The sequence below is a fragment of the Hippichthys cyanospilos genome, chromosome 1, assembly GCF_059441005.1.
Source record: "Hippichthys cyanospilos isolate Australia breed blue-spotted pipefish chromosome 1, RoL_Hcya_1.0, whole genome shotgun sequence".
NCBI lineage: Eukaryota > Metazoa > Chordata > Actinopteri > Syngnathiformes > Syngnathidae > Hippichthys > Hippichthys cyanospilos.
This window is the reverse complement of record NC_142369.1, coordinates 777,640-789,927: the sequence shown is the minus strand read 5'-3', so window position 1 is coordinate 789,927 and position 12,288 is coordinate 777,640. Positions and strand designations below refer to the sequence as shown.

Sequence of the window (12,288 nt, the reverse complement as noted above, 5' to 3'; positions counted from 1 at the left end):
GTCCCGCGCGATTCGGCCGGTGTTTTTGACGTTTTTCATCCGTCCTCCAAGGCAGACATACGGACCGAATTCCATGTTGCACAGCGTTGTGTATACTGTGTATAATTCCCTAACACGGGGCCCGTGTCACAACCAGTGAATGCCAGAAAATGACAGCCGCCCGCTTCCAAGGCGCCCCTATGGACTCCCATCATTTTTTTTGTTTTTTTTGCGTGAGGTGTGGTGCAGATTGCATCATTTGGCACCTTGCCTGAGCTCAGCCCCCCCTCCCCCCTCCCCCCTCCCAGCAGAGTCATAGTGGCTCGCGGCCATCATCCACCTCCAAGAATAAAGAAATCGTTTCACAGTAAATCCATCACCCGAGTGTAGATACACTCGCTGCCCTTCACTGTTTTTTTTTTTTTTTGTTTTTCTTCCGCAGCAGCCTTCCTCCTGTGCATTCTTTTTTTTTTTCTTTTTTCATTCGATTGAAGGTGAAAGTGTGATGGATAGAGCTTGTACGGCTCGCTAGACCCGGAGACCTCGGGGTCCTCGCTCTCGCAACGCTATGAAGCTAGCGCGGCGTCGGCCTCGCGCCCGCCGAGCTTGGCGGCGGGCGCAAACAGCTTTCCGCTGCGGGCCCTTGTTTTAGGGCCGGGCGGCGAACTTTGCTACTTTTGCTACTTTTTGGCCTGCCCGCGCGCGTTCATGCTTATGTGACTTTTTTATTTGACTCGTCGGAACCCATTTGTGAATACATAGCCATGCGTGCACTTGAGTCAATTCCGCATGGGATTGTAGCGGCGCTTCTCAAATAGTGGGGGAGGTGCGAGGTAATGCCAAGGGGGTGCGGATGACCCCGATGCAATAAGATAAAGTTTGGAATCTTTTTTGTTTTGATTCCAGGCATTTTGATGCACTTTTTTGTTTCAGTGTTAGACTATCTTGTAACCTGTATAAATGCTGTCAAAAGTAGTTAATGCTTAAAAGTTAACTCATAAATTTATTATATAAATGACAATTTTAGGTATAATCATACAATTATTATAGATAATTTTATTTACGTTGGGTGCGACAAGTGGGGGCGCGAAAGGTTTTCTCTTTGGTCGGGAGGACTTTGCAAAATATAATTGAGAAGCACTGGATTCTAGGGAAAAATGCTATGCTAAAGTCTATCATTTTGCTTCCACTACATATAATTATAGTTAAATACAAAGATACACTCAAATATGTTTGAGCAAAGTTTTTTAATGGTAGTATTATTGTCCATTTTTACCCGCATATTATGCATGTGCAAGTCAAGATTTTTTGGCATTTATGGGGGAAAAAAATAGAAGTTTTCGCATTTAGCCTTTTAAACCTTTTGCGGTATTTTGTCACTCCTTTGATCTTTACATCAAACGCATTTCGCAGCAAAGGTAAGGCGTGGGACTGTAGGGAGCTGAAATTTCACCCAGATGGTGACAAGATGTTAAAGCGGTTTTCAGACCAGTGAGAGTAGGCCATCCCTTATGCTAAATGATGTGGAAGAAAATGAAGCAAAAATTGTAAGCAAACGTGAAGTACGTCGGAATAAGTACGTATTTGCAAGTGCGTTGGAACGTACTTGTCGAAAACATGCAGCTGTTCTTGAAAACAGGTTCAAATGAGTTTGCCAGTCCAAAATGTTTAGTCCACATTGGCACCCTCTCATATAGTGCGGCGGCTCTTCTCTTTTTTGAAAACTTTTTTTCTTTCTTTAAATCAATGCCCAGCAACTTGAAAAACGGGACTCACCCTCTGGGAAATTAAGACTCCTCAAAAGCTGACCGCAGTATTTGGACACAGTAATTATGTTTAGTTAATAAATCAAGATGTCACTCCCTTCAGCTTCAAACACGGGAAAAAACCTTTTGAAATGTTTTTTTCCGGCATCTGTCTTTCTCGTTAGAACCATGATAGCAAGTCGTCGGGTAATGATGGAGCATCCAGATGGGAAATCCTCAGGCAATCTGCGCCTGGCTTTTCAAAAATGTATTTTGGGAGATTTATGCACCGAAACGTATATTACAATCACCCGCCTCCGCACCGAAATTGATCAGCGTACTTTTTCATCTCACATATTTGCAAGTCCAGTTCATAAAGATGTAAAGAACGGGACGGTCAGCCGCGCCCCGGGTCCAATCCGCCCGCCGACTCTATTGAGGGGAAGGTCAAAACGGGAGGAGGCCTGACGCTTTGGGTTCCCCGTAGCAGAACACAGATCCGGTCCACGACATGCTTCTGGATGTCATCACCTGGGTGGGCATCCTCCTGTCTCTGGTGTGCCTGCTGGTCAGCCTCTTCACCTTCTGCTTCTTCCGCGGCCTCCGGAGCGACCGCAACACCATCCACAAGAACTTGTGCGTCTGCCTCTTCGTCGCCGAGTCCCTCTTTCTCGTCGGGATCAATCGGGCCGACCAGCCGGTAGGGGTCCGTTCCTTCACACGGCTCGAGCGGGGCCGCTCAAAGTTTTCAGTCGGCGTTTTTGAAAAGATATCAACTCATTCGATGCCGGGAACGTATCTTCGCGCATCATATTAAAAGGCCGGATCAGGAGTACGAAATCGACGCTTCAGTATCTGGGATTGATTGCCCGGACTCGTTAAAATACGTCCCTGGCGTTGAATGGGTTGAATTTGTTCATTGATTGCTTATTGAATAGTCACGAATACTTTCACAATTGAATATACGACACCATGAAATCAACGCACGCACTAGTTTCAAAGCAGAATTAAACACGTTGAAATCACTTGATAAAGCTTTTCTATTTTGTAAATGGTAGAAATAATAACGGGTGTGGCCATCCAGCCTTTTGCCTCGTTTCCGCGTAGCTCCGAGTACCTTAAGGAAATATAAGACACATTGAGGAGAACGCTTTTTGCCTTCCATAAGATTTTATGGGTGCCATTCACGGCTCGCTCGCGGAGCACAATTAACGTCCACTCAAGCCTTCACACATTTAATTGAATCAATTTCGGGGACAAAATAAGCTAGTAATGTTCAACTGCGCACATAATTAGTCAGCGCTGTCTTGGCGCTAGATAATGTTAGAGAGGGGGAGCCCGTTTAACCCATGTGCGCTGCTTTGTCCGCTCCTTTGATGGTTACATCAAAGGCATTTGTATCCGAGGCTATGAAAGCAATGAAAGGGAGCTGAAATTTCACCCGAACAGTGTTCAACGTGGCGCGACCGCTCCTGGAGTGGAACCTCAGAGCGGCACGCGCATCTTGATACAAACTGTCAATGGAGCCCATGACTAAAATGCAAGCTTCCCCCCGCCGCCCCTTCAGATCATGTGCGCCGTCTTCGCCGCCCTCCTGCACTTCTTTTTCTTGGCGGCGTTCACGTGGATGTTCCTGGAGGGTGTGCAGCTCTACATCTTGCTGGTGGAGGTGTTTGAGAGCGAGCACTCGCGCCGCCGCTACTTCTACCTGGTGGGATACGGGGTCCCGGCCCTCGTGGTGGCCGTCTCCGCCGCCGTGGACTACCGCAGTTACGGCACCGACAGAGCGTGAGTATCAGCCGGCCAAAGGCCCCATTTCGTCGGTTCTCGGCCAAATATCCGCGATTCGGTACGGGAAAAAAATATTGCCGCGCCCCGATGAATTGACAGGCGTTTCGCCATTATTTTCCAGGTAAAAATAAACGCCCCCCTGAAATAAAGCCCCCCCGTCATGACTTGCAGTTAGCGCCCTGTTAACGGCATTCGCCATCTGGTCAATTTCGAGACGGGCAGAAGCGCGGTTGTCGGTGACGGATGGCTGTCGGTGACGGATGGCGGTGATTGCTTGCCGCCCTCGCGTGAATAATTAACGGCCGCCGCCGGTGGAACAATTATACGGGGCCGCTGAAAGATGAGGGGAGGTGTTGAATGACTGGTTACCTTCAATAAAGAATAGCCTTTGCGCGCCGGTCTTTAGTAAAAAGCCCATGGGCAGGAGTAGACACTTTTCAGCGGCCCACGTTTTTCTCCCCGCGTCCTCAAGGAATACGGCTCGAAAAAAAGTAAGCACGGGGGTGAGAAACTCGGGAGAAAAAGTCGACGCTCTCCCAAAGTCAAAGACAAAGCGGTAGCGGCTGAAGAAGATGACATGCCTGCAGCTCCCGCCGCCCACCAAGTCGTTAAATCTGTCTGTGATCTGAGGAAGGAGGCAAAAATGAACGACGCCGGCGAGCTTCGGCATGATATATAACGGAGGTGCGCGCGGCGCCGCCTTTTGAAGAGCTGCCAGCGCATCTTTTTTGTTTGCGCCTTTTCCTCGTCGTTACCCCGTCCGTGTGTGTTTTTCTCCGGGCCCTCGTCTCGGGGGGAGGCATCGAGCCCTGTCACTTCTGATAAAGTAGTCGCTCTCCTTTTCAAAGCGCCGTCGAGCCTTCGGGAGACAAAACGCCGAGCCGGCGTAAACACCTTGTTTGCGCCGCTCTTGAATCCCTCGGCCGTTTTGCTGGCGAATGTCGGTGCCGCCCGCCCCCTCCGTAGGAGCCGGGCCCACGCCAGAGTCCTTTGACTCCGGTCGAGTCCGCGTCCCGACTTTCGAGCGGATCGGCGCTCGGACCGGGGCCTAGTTGGAGTGATCCTCGCGATCACTGGAAACTACCGGAATTTTCCGACGGACTGTAAGTCCGACCTATTTTCATAATATGCTTTGGCCTGTGATTAATACTCAGGTGCAGTTTAGGAACAGTCGGATCAAAAAGCGACCGACGCAACATATCGAGTTAGGAATTGTATTGTTTTTGTATGACACAGCTTTTGGAGTTAACTATATAGTTGCTCTCAAGCGTTTTTAGTATGCGGTGTTCCGATACAAACTGAAATCGTAGCCTCTAGCACCGCCCGATACCGATATCGAAGCCGTAATGATCCGATACCGTTTTACCGGCCGACGCCGGACCGATATTCAACATGAATATATCATATATCGTAAAATTTGAGTTAACGGGTTAACGTATTTTGTTTGAAACTTAATAAGAAACGCTTTTTGTCGTTACAGGCAGTAGCTTTAAAGCCAACCGGAAATCGTTTGCTGCTCTTTACGCAGCTACACTCATTAGTCGTGATTCAAATCTCCGATGATCTTGTTTTTTCTGTAGTAAATATGTAAATCAAGTGCAATCTGTAATGTGTACGTCATATCTTCCTAATTGTTAGTAAAATTCCTGTTCTATCGCTCGTAAACTGTTTGTAGAAGGGGCTACTCATGTGATCCTCCAAGGCTCCACCTCGGTGACCCCTGCGCTAGAGATAATAATGTTTTTGTTTTATTTTGACATGGTCAAAAATGCGGAATCATTAGGGTTAGGTTTGGGTTAGGGTTGGTTAGGGTTAGGGTTTTGACTTGGCCCGCCTTAAGCTCGCAAGAAGTGATCCCCACCGTTAGTGAGCTCCAGACTTTTGGCTTCATTTCTTGACGTTGCCCTGGACCGTTCCCTTGGAGGCGCAAAGAAAGTCATTTCAGACACACGGAAAACGGAGGTGTCTATCCGCGGCAAGCAGCGGAGATTAGACAATGAATAATTCAACCGCAAGCCACGAGTCACATTCCATCTTGGTGCATCCGTCAGCTGGCCGCTTTTTATTCTCGCGCTCCTTCCGCTCCTTCTTCTCGGTCTTGTGTTATGAGGTAGGGGGTCAGGGGGGCGCGCGCTTTCATTATTGTCGTAATTGCGGCGCCTACACAGAGCTTGTAAGGCGCGTCGTCGCCGGGGTTTTAACGGGAGCGCGCGAGGGTCCGGGCGGAGGTCGAAGCAATTCCTTTGGAGTGATACAGTCGGGATTCAATTTGCCCACTAATTGAATCCTCCGTAAATTATCATCTGTGACGGTAATTTGCTACCTTAACCCGGCAAATCGAAAGCGAATCGGGCCGAGCGCCGGTCTTCATCAGCCTTTATGTTGCTCCGTTGGCCATTTTTGGGCATTGTGGGCCGATTCCATAAAGCTTAGCGCCGACCGGAGAGGCAGTCTGCGGACCGGGCTTTCTTCGACTTTTTTTTTTTTTTTTTTATTCCTACTTGGAGAGGCACCTTTCCAAGGATCCCGCCGTTGTTACCCTTGTGCAGTATTTTGACCTTTACATCAAATGGATTTCACATCAAAGGGAAAACATTGAAAGATGACACGAGGGAGCTGAAATATCACCCCAATGGTGACGCCATTTCAAAGTTCAACATGGCACCACCGCTAAGTTATCACACTACGAATAGTGGCCCATCCATTGGCGGAAATCCTGCCACAACGATGTGGGGAAAAAAAATCTCCCCAAAATGGCCAAAATACCGCACAAGAGATCATTCTAACACCATTTAAACAATAGTCAAGAGTTTTTTTTTAAGTTACATTTGAAGAGGTCAGTCCATCCTGAGTTTTTAATGTCACATCAAAATATCGTTAGCGCCAATATTATATGATATATTACATTTCTACCAGCTGGATTTTCATTCAGGGCCATATCTTTAGAGGTTTACTTTGTTATTTTTTCCTCCAAGGTTATACCAGACAAAGCAATATTGGTATTTTAATGTATTTATTTTTGTAACAAAAGAAACAAACAAAATAAGAAAAAAGAACAAAAAAAGGTTCAATCTCTACTTCCAGAATTTCTGTTTTCTCGGGTATTTTTGTAATGGTGACCCCCGCGATAAACGAGGGAACACCGTATTGTACAACGGGCCTCCTTGACTACTTATAATCAGTATTGGCCCAGTAAAAATCATAGTAGGCTATCTATGCTGCATAATATTTTGCACCACATAATATTTATCACTATCATCCTCATATGTATGGAGTTTCTTCCGCTCTATAATATGTTCAGAATGTGAGTCTGGTCTTGGTTATATCGGTGCCTCATTAACCCTGCTTTAATTGCCCCGTTACTGTTTTTATTGCCTCCTATTGTCTACTTTCTTATTTGCTCTATTGTGTGAATTGCAAGTGTGCTGGGGAAGTGAACAGAGGAAGAATGTCAGTGCTGCAGATCCCCGGAAGCCGTGTTTGCGCCGCGGCTAAAACCCTTGTCCGCGCTTGTCGTTGCAGTTGCTGGCTTCGCCTTGACACCTATTTCATTTGGAGTTTCATCGGACCGGCAACCTTGATAATTATGGTAAGCGCGAGCCACCCCCGGCCTGGTGTTCATTAACCCCGCTTAGCCTGCGGGTCGCCGCATAAACGGCCCGCGCAGACGCCCCAGCCTCTCGCGGGCGCGCGGCCGTCAAGGAAAACCGACCAGGGGAGCGCAGAATATATTGCGCTTTGTCACCCCGCCGCGCTTGGCGGCGGAGGCCAATGGGAGGCAGGAGGCGGGGAGTGACGGTCAACTCGCCGTCTTACAGTAATCCACGGCGCCATTGTGATTGATCCTCCACGCCCCAACCTCTGGCGACGGGGAAAATTCGTTTTTATTTATTTTTGGACTTGGTAAGGAGTCCTTGGATCTAATCCTCAGGTCGGATGCGTCGATCAATCAGTTGGAATTATTTCTTGAGATGTGGGCATTTTGGGTTCGCCACAAATCTGAAGTGGTTGCTTATTCTGTTAAATGGGTCCTTCTGAAATTGGGGGGTTAGCAAAAGTCTAATTGCACATCTACGATGAATCGCAGCGGCGCTCACATTGTCGAGGTCTGTGCTCGGGTTCTAAACTTTTTCATTTGCTGTCAACTTGTTTTTTTTTCTCTTCTCAATCAATTTAATGACTAACTCATTCAATGCCAGGGATGTACTTTCACATCACGTGTGTGAGATTTCCCACATTGGGAGGGGTCGGTGAACGCCTCGCCGGTGTAACATGGAAGGTGCTCGAAGCAGTTTTTTTCTTTCTGTCGCCACACAGTTCATGGGACCATAAATACCCAAAGTTTTGCTGCATCTGTGTTTTACCAAGTTTACGATTTTGTGTATATGCTGTAAGACCGCACTTATTAAATATGTCAAATGGAAAACCAACGCACTTTCGGTTGACTCCGATGGAGGCATCGCGATATTCGCCGTTTTAGTAATCTTCCCGTTTGTGAACGAGAACGGACTCGGACGGTGGTTCGGCCCGCTCGCTTCTTTGATTGAAGATAATGGTGTAACAACCTCGGCTAACACGAGGGGTGTCGGCTGCAACGGGCACTTGCCGCTAACAGCCAACCGACGTCCGCCTTCTAGCTCGTCCCGTTACCGTAATTATAGTAAGTAAGAATACGGCCCGTCTAAAAATGTGCGTCAAAACTCAGCTTATGTGGCCGATGAATCTATCTTCCTCGAATGGCGTCGAAAAAAGAAAACAAAAAAAATCTTGAAGTTACCGCGTGGGGATTTCTATTGGGGGAATTACGGTAACAGACAAAGAGCCATTCCAAGATTATCGGCGGCCGTCGGCGCTTGCCTTCAATCTCACCTCTGCGGATTAGCAGACGTGTGGGAAAACGTCCCGGCTTCACCCCCCTCGGATGATCTACGGCAGCGATCTGTGACTCACTCGCTAAATCCTGACGCGCGCCACGCGCGGCGCCGGTCACGCTCCAGTTTTGGCGGGAATGGCGCAACAACAAGGGAAAACCTCCCCGCCGTCGCCTTTCCTTTCTCTCGTCCGTGTACCGAGAAGAATATCAGCGTTGCTGCGCGGGAGCGCAAATCCAATTAAAGCGGCTCGAGGCGCTCCTAAAAAGGCTCAAGCAGTACGGGCTTTTGTCGTGCCTGTTTTACATGAATAATATTTCAATTTGTCACCTCTGTTCCAAAAATGACAGAGGTCGCTTCTCTGAATGGTAGTCGCGTCTTGTTTTTTTTCACTTCTTTTTCAATCGTATGTTCCGTCGCTCATTTGTGCCCGGTGGCTCGTTATCTTTTCTGTTTTGGCCTTTTGTTGTTTTTTTGTCTTTTCCCGTGTTGGGTATCGTTCACGTTTTTGTTCCCCTTGCGTCCCCGGTTTTGAGGGTATTTAGTTTTTGTTTGTCGATGTCTGTCTCTGTTACCAAATAAGAAAAATGTTGATTTAGAAATAGTTGGTTTATTGTCAGTTATCAGCTTTTTCGGCCGATGTCGATATATGTGCCGATAATTGACAATTGAGGATTATTGGTCTGTGCCTACTGCGCTTATTTGGATTCGGATTAGATACTTTAATTAAATTCCCAAAGACAGGTTTTCATTTTAAAAGTACAGGCATTCAATCCAAGGTACCAATTTATATTCATTCCTCTTTTTTTCGAGCGTTTGTCTAAAGAATTGTCTTAAATAAGTGGTACTAAATTAAGTAGGAAGTGAAGTAATCGATTACTTTATAATAGTTACGTTCTAAAGTTATTGATTAGTTTCGGTAATATCGGACCAAAATAACCAATCGCTTTAGTCCTTTCGTACCTAAAAACTTGAGTTCCTAGATTAATCACTTTCGTACTTAAATACCTAAAGTATGGATTAATTTAGTACTTTAAATACAAAAGTAATTGATAACATTAGAACTTAATAACCCGAAGTCAACAATTACTTTGAAATTTCAAAATGGATTAGGTACGAAATTGCTAACGGAATTGATTACATGAGTACTTAATTACCTAAAGTAATCGAATTAGCTCTGAATTCATTTTTTAGTGGAGATTTTTAGACTCGGCTGGCCAAACATTTCCAAAACAAAACCAAAAGACGTAAGATGGAATGGAACGAGTTAAGGTTTCTTTCTATTTTTATTTCCCCTTCCCTGATTTGAAGCAGGCGGACACAAGCCCTACCTTTTAGCATTTGCCCACATAGTGCCTCGCTTTTGAAAGAAGCGTGTCCGGTCCGTACATCCTTTCTCTTAGAAGTCCACGCGCCGCATGAAAAATTCATTCAATAGAATATAATTCATATTTGATGCGAATATTTCAGGCCAAAGTAATTGGCGGAGCGCAGAACGTATAGCCCAAGTACGGAAACGTAAGGGAAGCGTATTTGGGTTGCGGCTTATGCCGACGTGACGTTTTTGGACGCCTCGTTCCTTAAAGTGCGTCTCAATGGCGATTTCTTTTCTTGCGCGACCAAGATGAGACGCGTATAAATAAGTCAGGTGGAAGGGCTCGCTCTTACAAGTACGCATCTGTCATCCTTGGCCGCGTTCGTTCAGGCGGTGGGGGGGGGGGGGGGCTTGTTCCACGGCGGGGCTTTCGTAGGATTTTGCGCTCTGTTTGGCAAAGTGGGGGGCAGGCGCTTCCAAGCGGTCTGATTTAAAATGAATGGATGCGTCTCGGCTTCTTTCCCGCAGCTCAACGTGATCTTCCTGGGCATCGCGCTCTACAAGATGTTCCATCACACGGCCATCCTCAAGCCCGATTCCGGTTGCCTGGACAACATCAAGTAAGGGCGCCGGGATGGCGCCGGCCGTATACCCTTCCCTATTTTTAAGCCATTAGCGAGAAATAACACTTTGAAGGGGCGCTCGAGGAGCTTCCTTTTATACGCTGGCGCTTACCAAAGCTCGCTTCGGCCTCCGTTCTTTGCTTTTGATCATTTCCTGCCAAAAGACCCCCGATTGCCAATTTATTACGCGGCCATTGATTAAATCGGCGGGACAACAGCCGTCCGCATCAAAGTCGCCACTCGCGCCGCCCCGCAAAAAGCCTTTGATACTCTTCAAAAGCTCTTTTATGCAGCCGCCGGTGATGCAATAAATAAAAAGATGAGTTAATATCTTCATGGAAGCCGTCTCACCTCGGCGGCCGACCGGCGATGACGCCGATTCCGTCTAACGAATCCCAATGGAACAAGCCGACGGTCCTCGGTTAAATGGACGCGATCTTACTGCCGGCGTCCTCATCCGTACGTGGCCGAACGAGACCAAAAAGTGATCGAGACTAGAGGGGATCGGGTACCGAGAAAAAACGAGACTTTTTGGAGGTCCGGAGCGAGACAGGACCGAGACATTTTCAGGTTAACACTGAGACGAGAACAAGACTTTTGCAGGCGGAGACCGAGACAAGGCCAAGATTTGTGGAGGTTGAGACGTGACTGAGACCTTTGGAGGTCAAGATAAGCCCAAGACTTTTGGAGGTCAGGACATGAGCAAGATTTTGGGAGAGACGAGACAGGAGCAAGACTTTTGGAGGTCAAGACCAAGACTTTTCAAGGTCGGGACAAGACCAAGATTTTTGGAGGTTGAGACGAGACGAGTCAAAGACTCTTGAAGGTTACGACCAAGACTTTTGGAGGTCAACGGAGGCAAGATCAATACTTTTGGAGTAAAAGGAGAGTAAGACTTTAGGAGGTCCAGACAGGATCAATACAAAGACTTTTGGAGGTCAAGACGGGGCCAAGGTCAAGACTTTTAGAGGTCCAGACAGAAACAATACAAAGACTTTTGGAGGTCGTGACAGGGCCAAGGTCAAGACATTTAGAGGTCAAGACCGACACAATCTTGGAGCTTCAGACCAGGACATTTGGAGGTCGACACAGAGACAAGACCAAGACTTTTGGTGGATGAGACAAGACCAATATTTTCTGAGGTCAACATCAAACAATTCCCAAGCGTTTGGAAGTTTAGACTTTTGGAGGTCAGGACTTAGAGAACACCAAGGCTTTTGGAGGTTGAGGCAGAGCCGAGACCAAGACTTTTGGGGGTCGAAACTGAGACGAGACTAAGATGGTCGAAGCAGGCCAGACCAGAATTTTGATTGTCAAGACTACATCAACACCGTTGAAGGTCATGACCGAGACTTTTGGAGGCCAAGACGGAGAAACCACCCAAACTTTTAGAGGTTGCGGCCGAGCTAAGACCGAGGCTTTTGTAAGTCAAAACCGAGACAGGACCAAGATTTTGGACGTCGAGACAGAGACGAGACCAAGACTTTTGTAGGGCGAAACTCAGACAAGACCAAGATTTTGGAGGTCGAGACCAAGACAACGCCAAGACCGTCGAAGGTCGTGACGGTGAACGAACCCAGACTTTCGGAGGTCAGTACAGAGACGAGAACAAGACTTTTGAATACAAAATATCCATATCGTAATTAATATCGAACCGAAGAGAATAGAGTGCCTCTCTTGTCATCGTATCGCAGGTACGCAATGACATTATAGCAAACTATTTTGAATACAGACTAATACCTTTCCCACCGATAGCAATTTGGTGCTTAGCCAATGACAGCGCTCCAAATTGGGAGCGCAAGGACATCGGACACCTCGGCGCTTTGAATCCGCGCTCCCCGTTTTGATCGGCTGGCTTTCCTCGGTCCCCCCCCGACGCTCGACGTCAAGTTCCCGCCGTTGTGATTGATAACGGCGCGCTCCCCTAATGCGCCTTAAGCCGTACTCTTAACGTGACTTCAAAA

At 47.3% G+C, this 12,288-nt stretch overlaps 1 protein-coding gene across 2 annotated transcripts in view; it reads left to right on the top strand.

Moving 5' to 3' along the window:
• The window catches only part of LOC148428509 (adhesion G protein-coupled receptor L3-like), a 136,961-nt gene that overhangs the window by 109,046 nt on the left and 15,627 nt on the right, over window positions 1–12,288 (top strand). The window contains exons 16-19 of one of the 2 annotated variants that reach the window (XM_088439419.1): window positions 2,212–2,424; window positions 3,292–3,512; window positions 7,038–7,104; window positions 10,230–10,321. In XM_088439419.1, the coding sequence (XP_088295545.1) occupies window positions 2,212–2,424; window positions 3,292–3,512; window positions 7,038–7,104; window positions 10,230–10,321 (593 nt within the window). The remainder of the gene's footprint in view (window positions 1–2,211; window positions 2,425–3,291; window positions 3,513–7,037; window positions 7,105–10,229; window positions 10,322–12,288) is intronic. The other variant, XM_088439506.1, reaches the window with a different exon arrangement.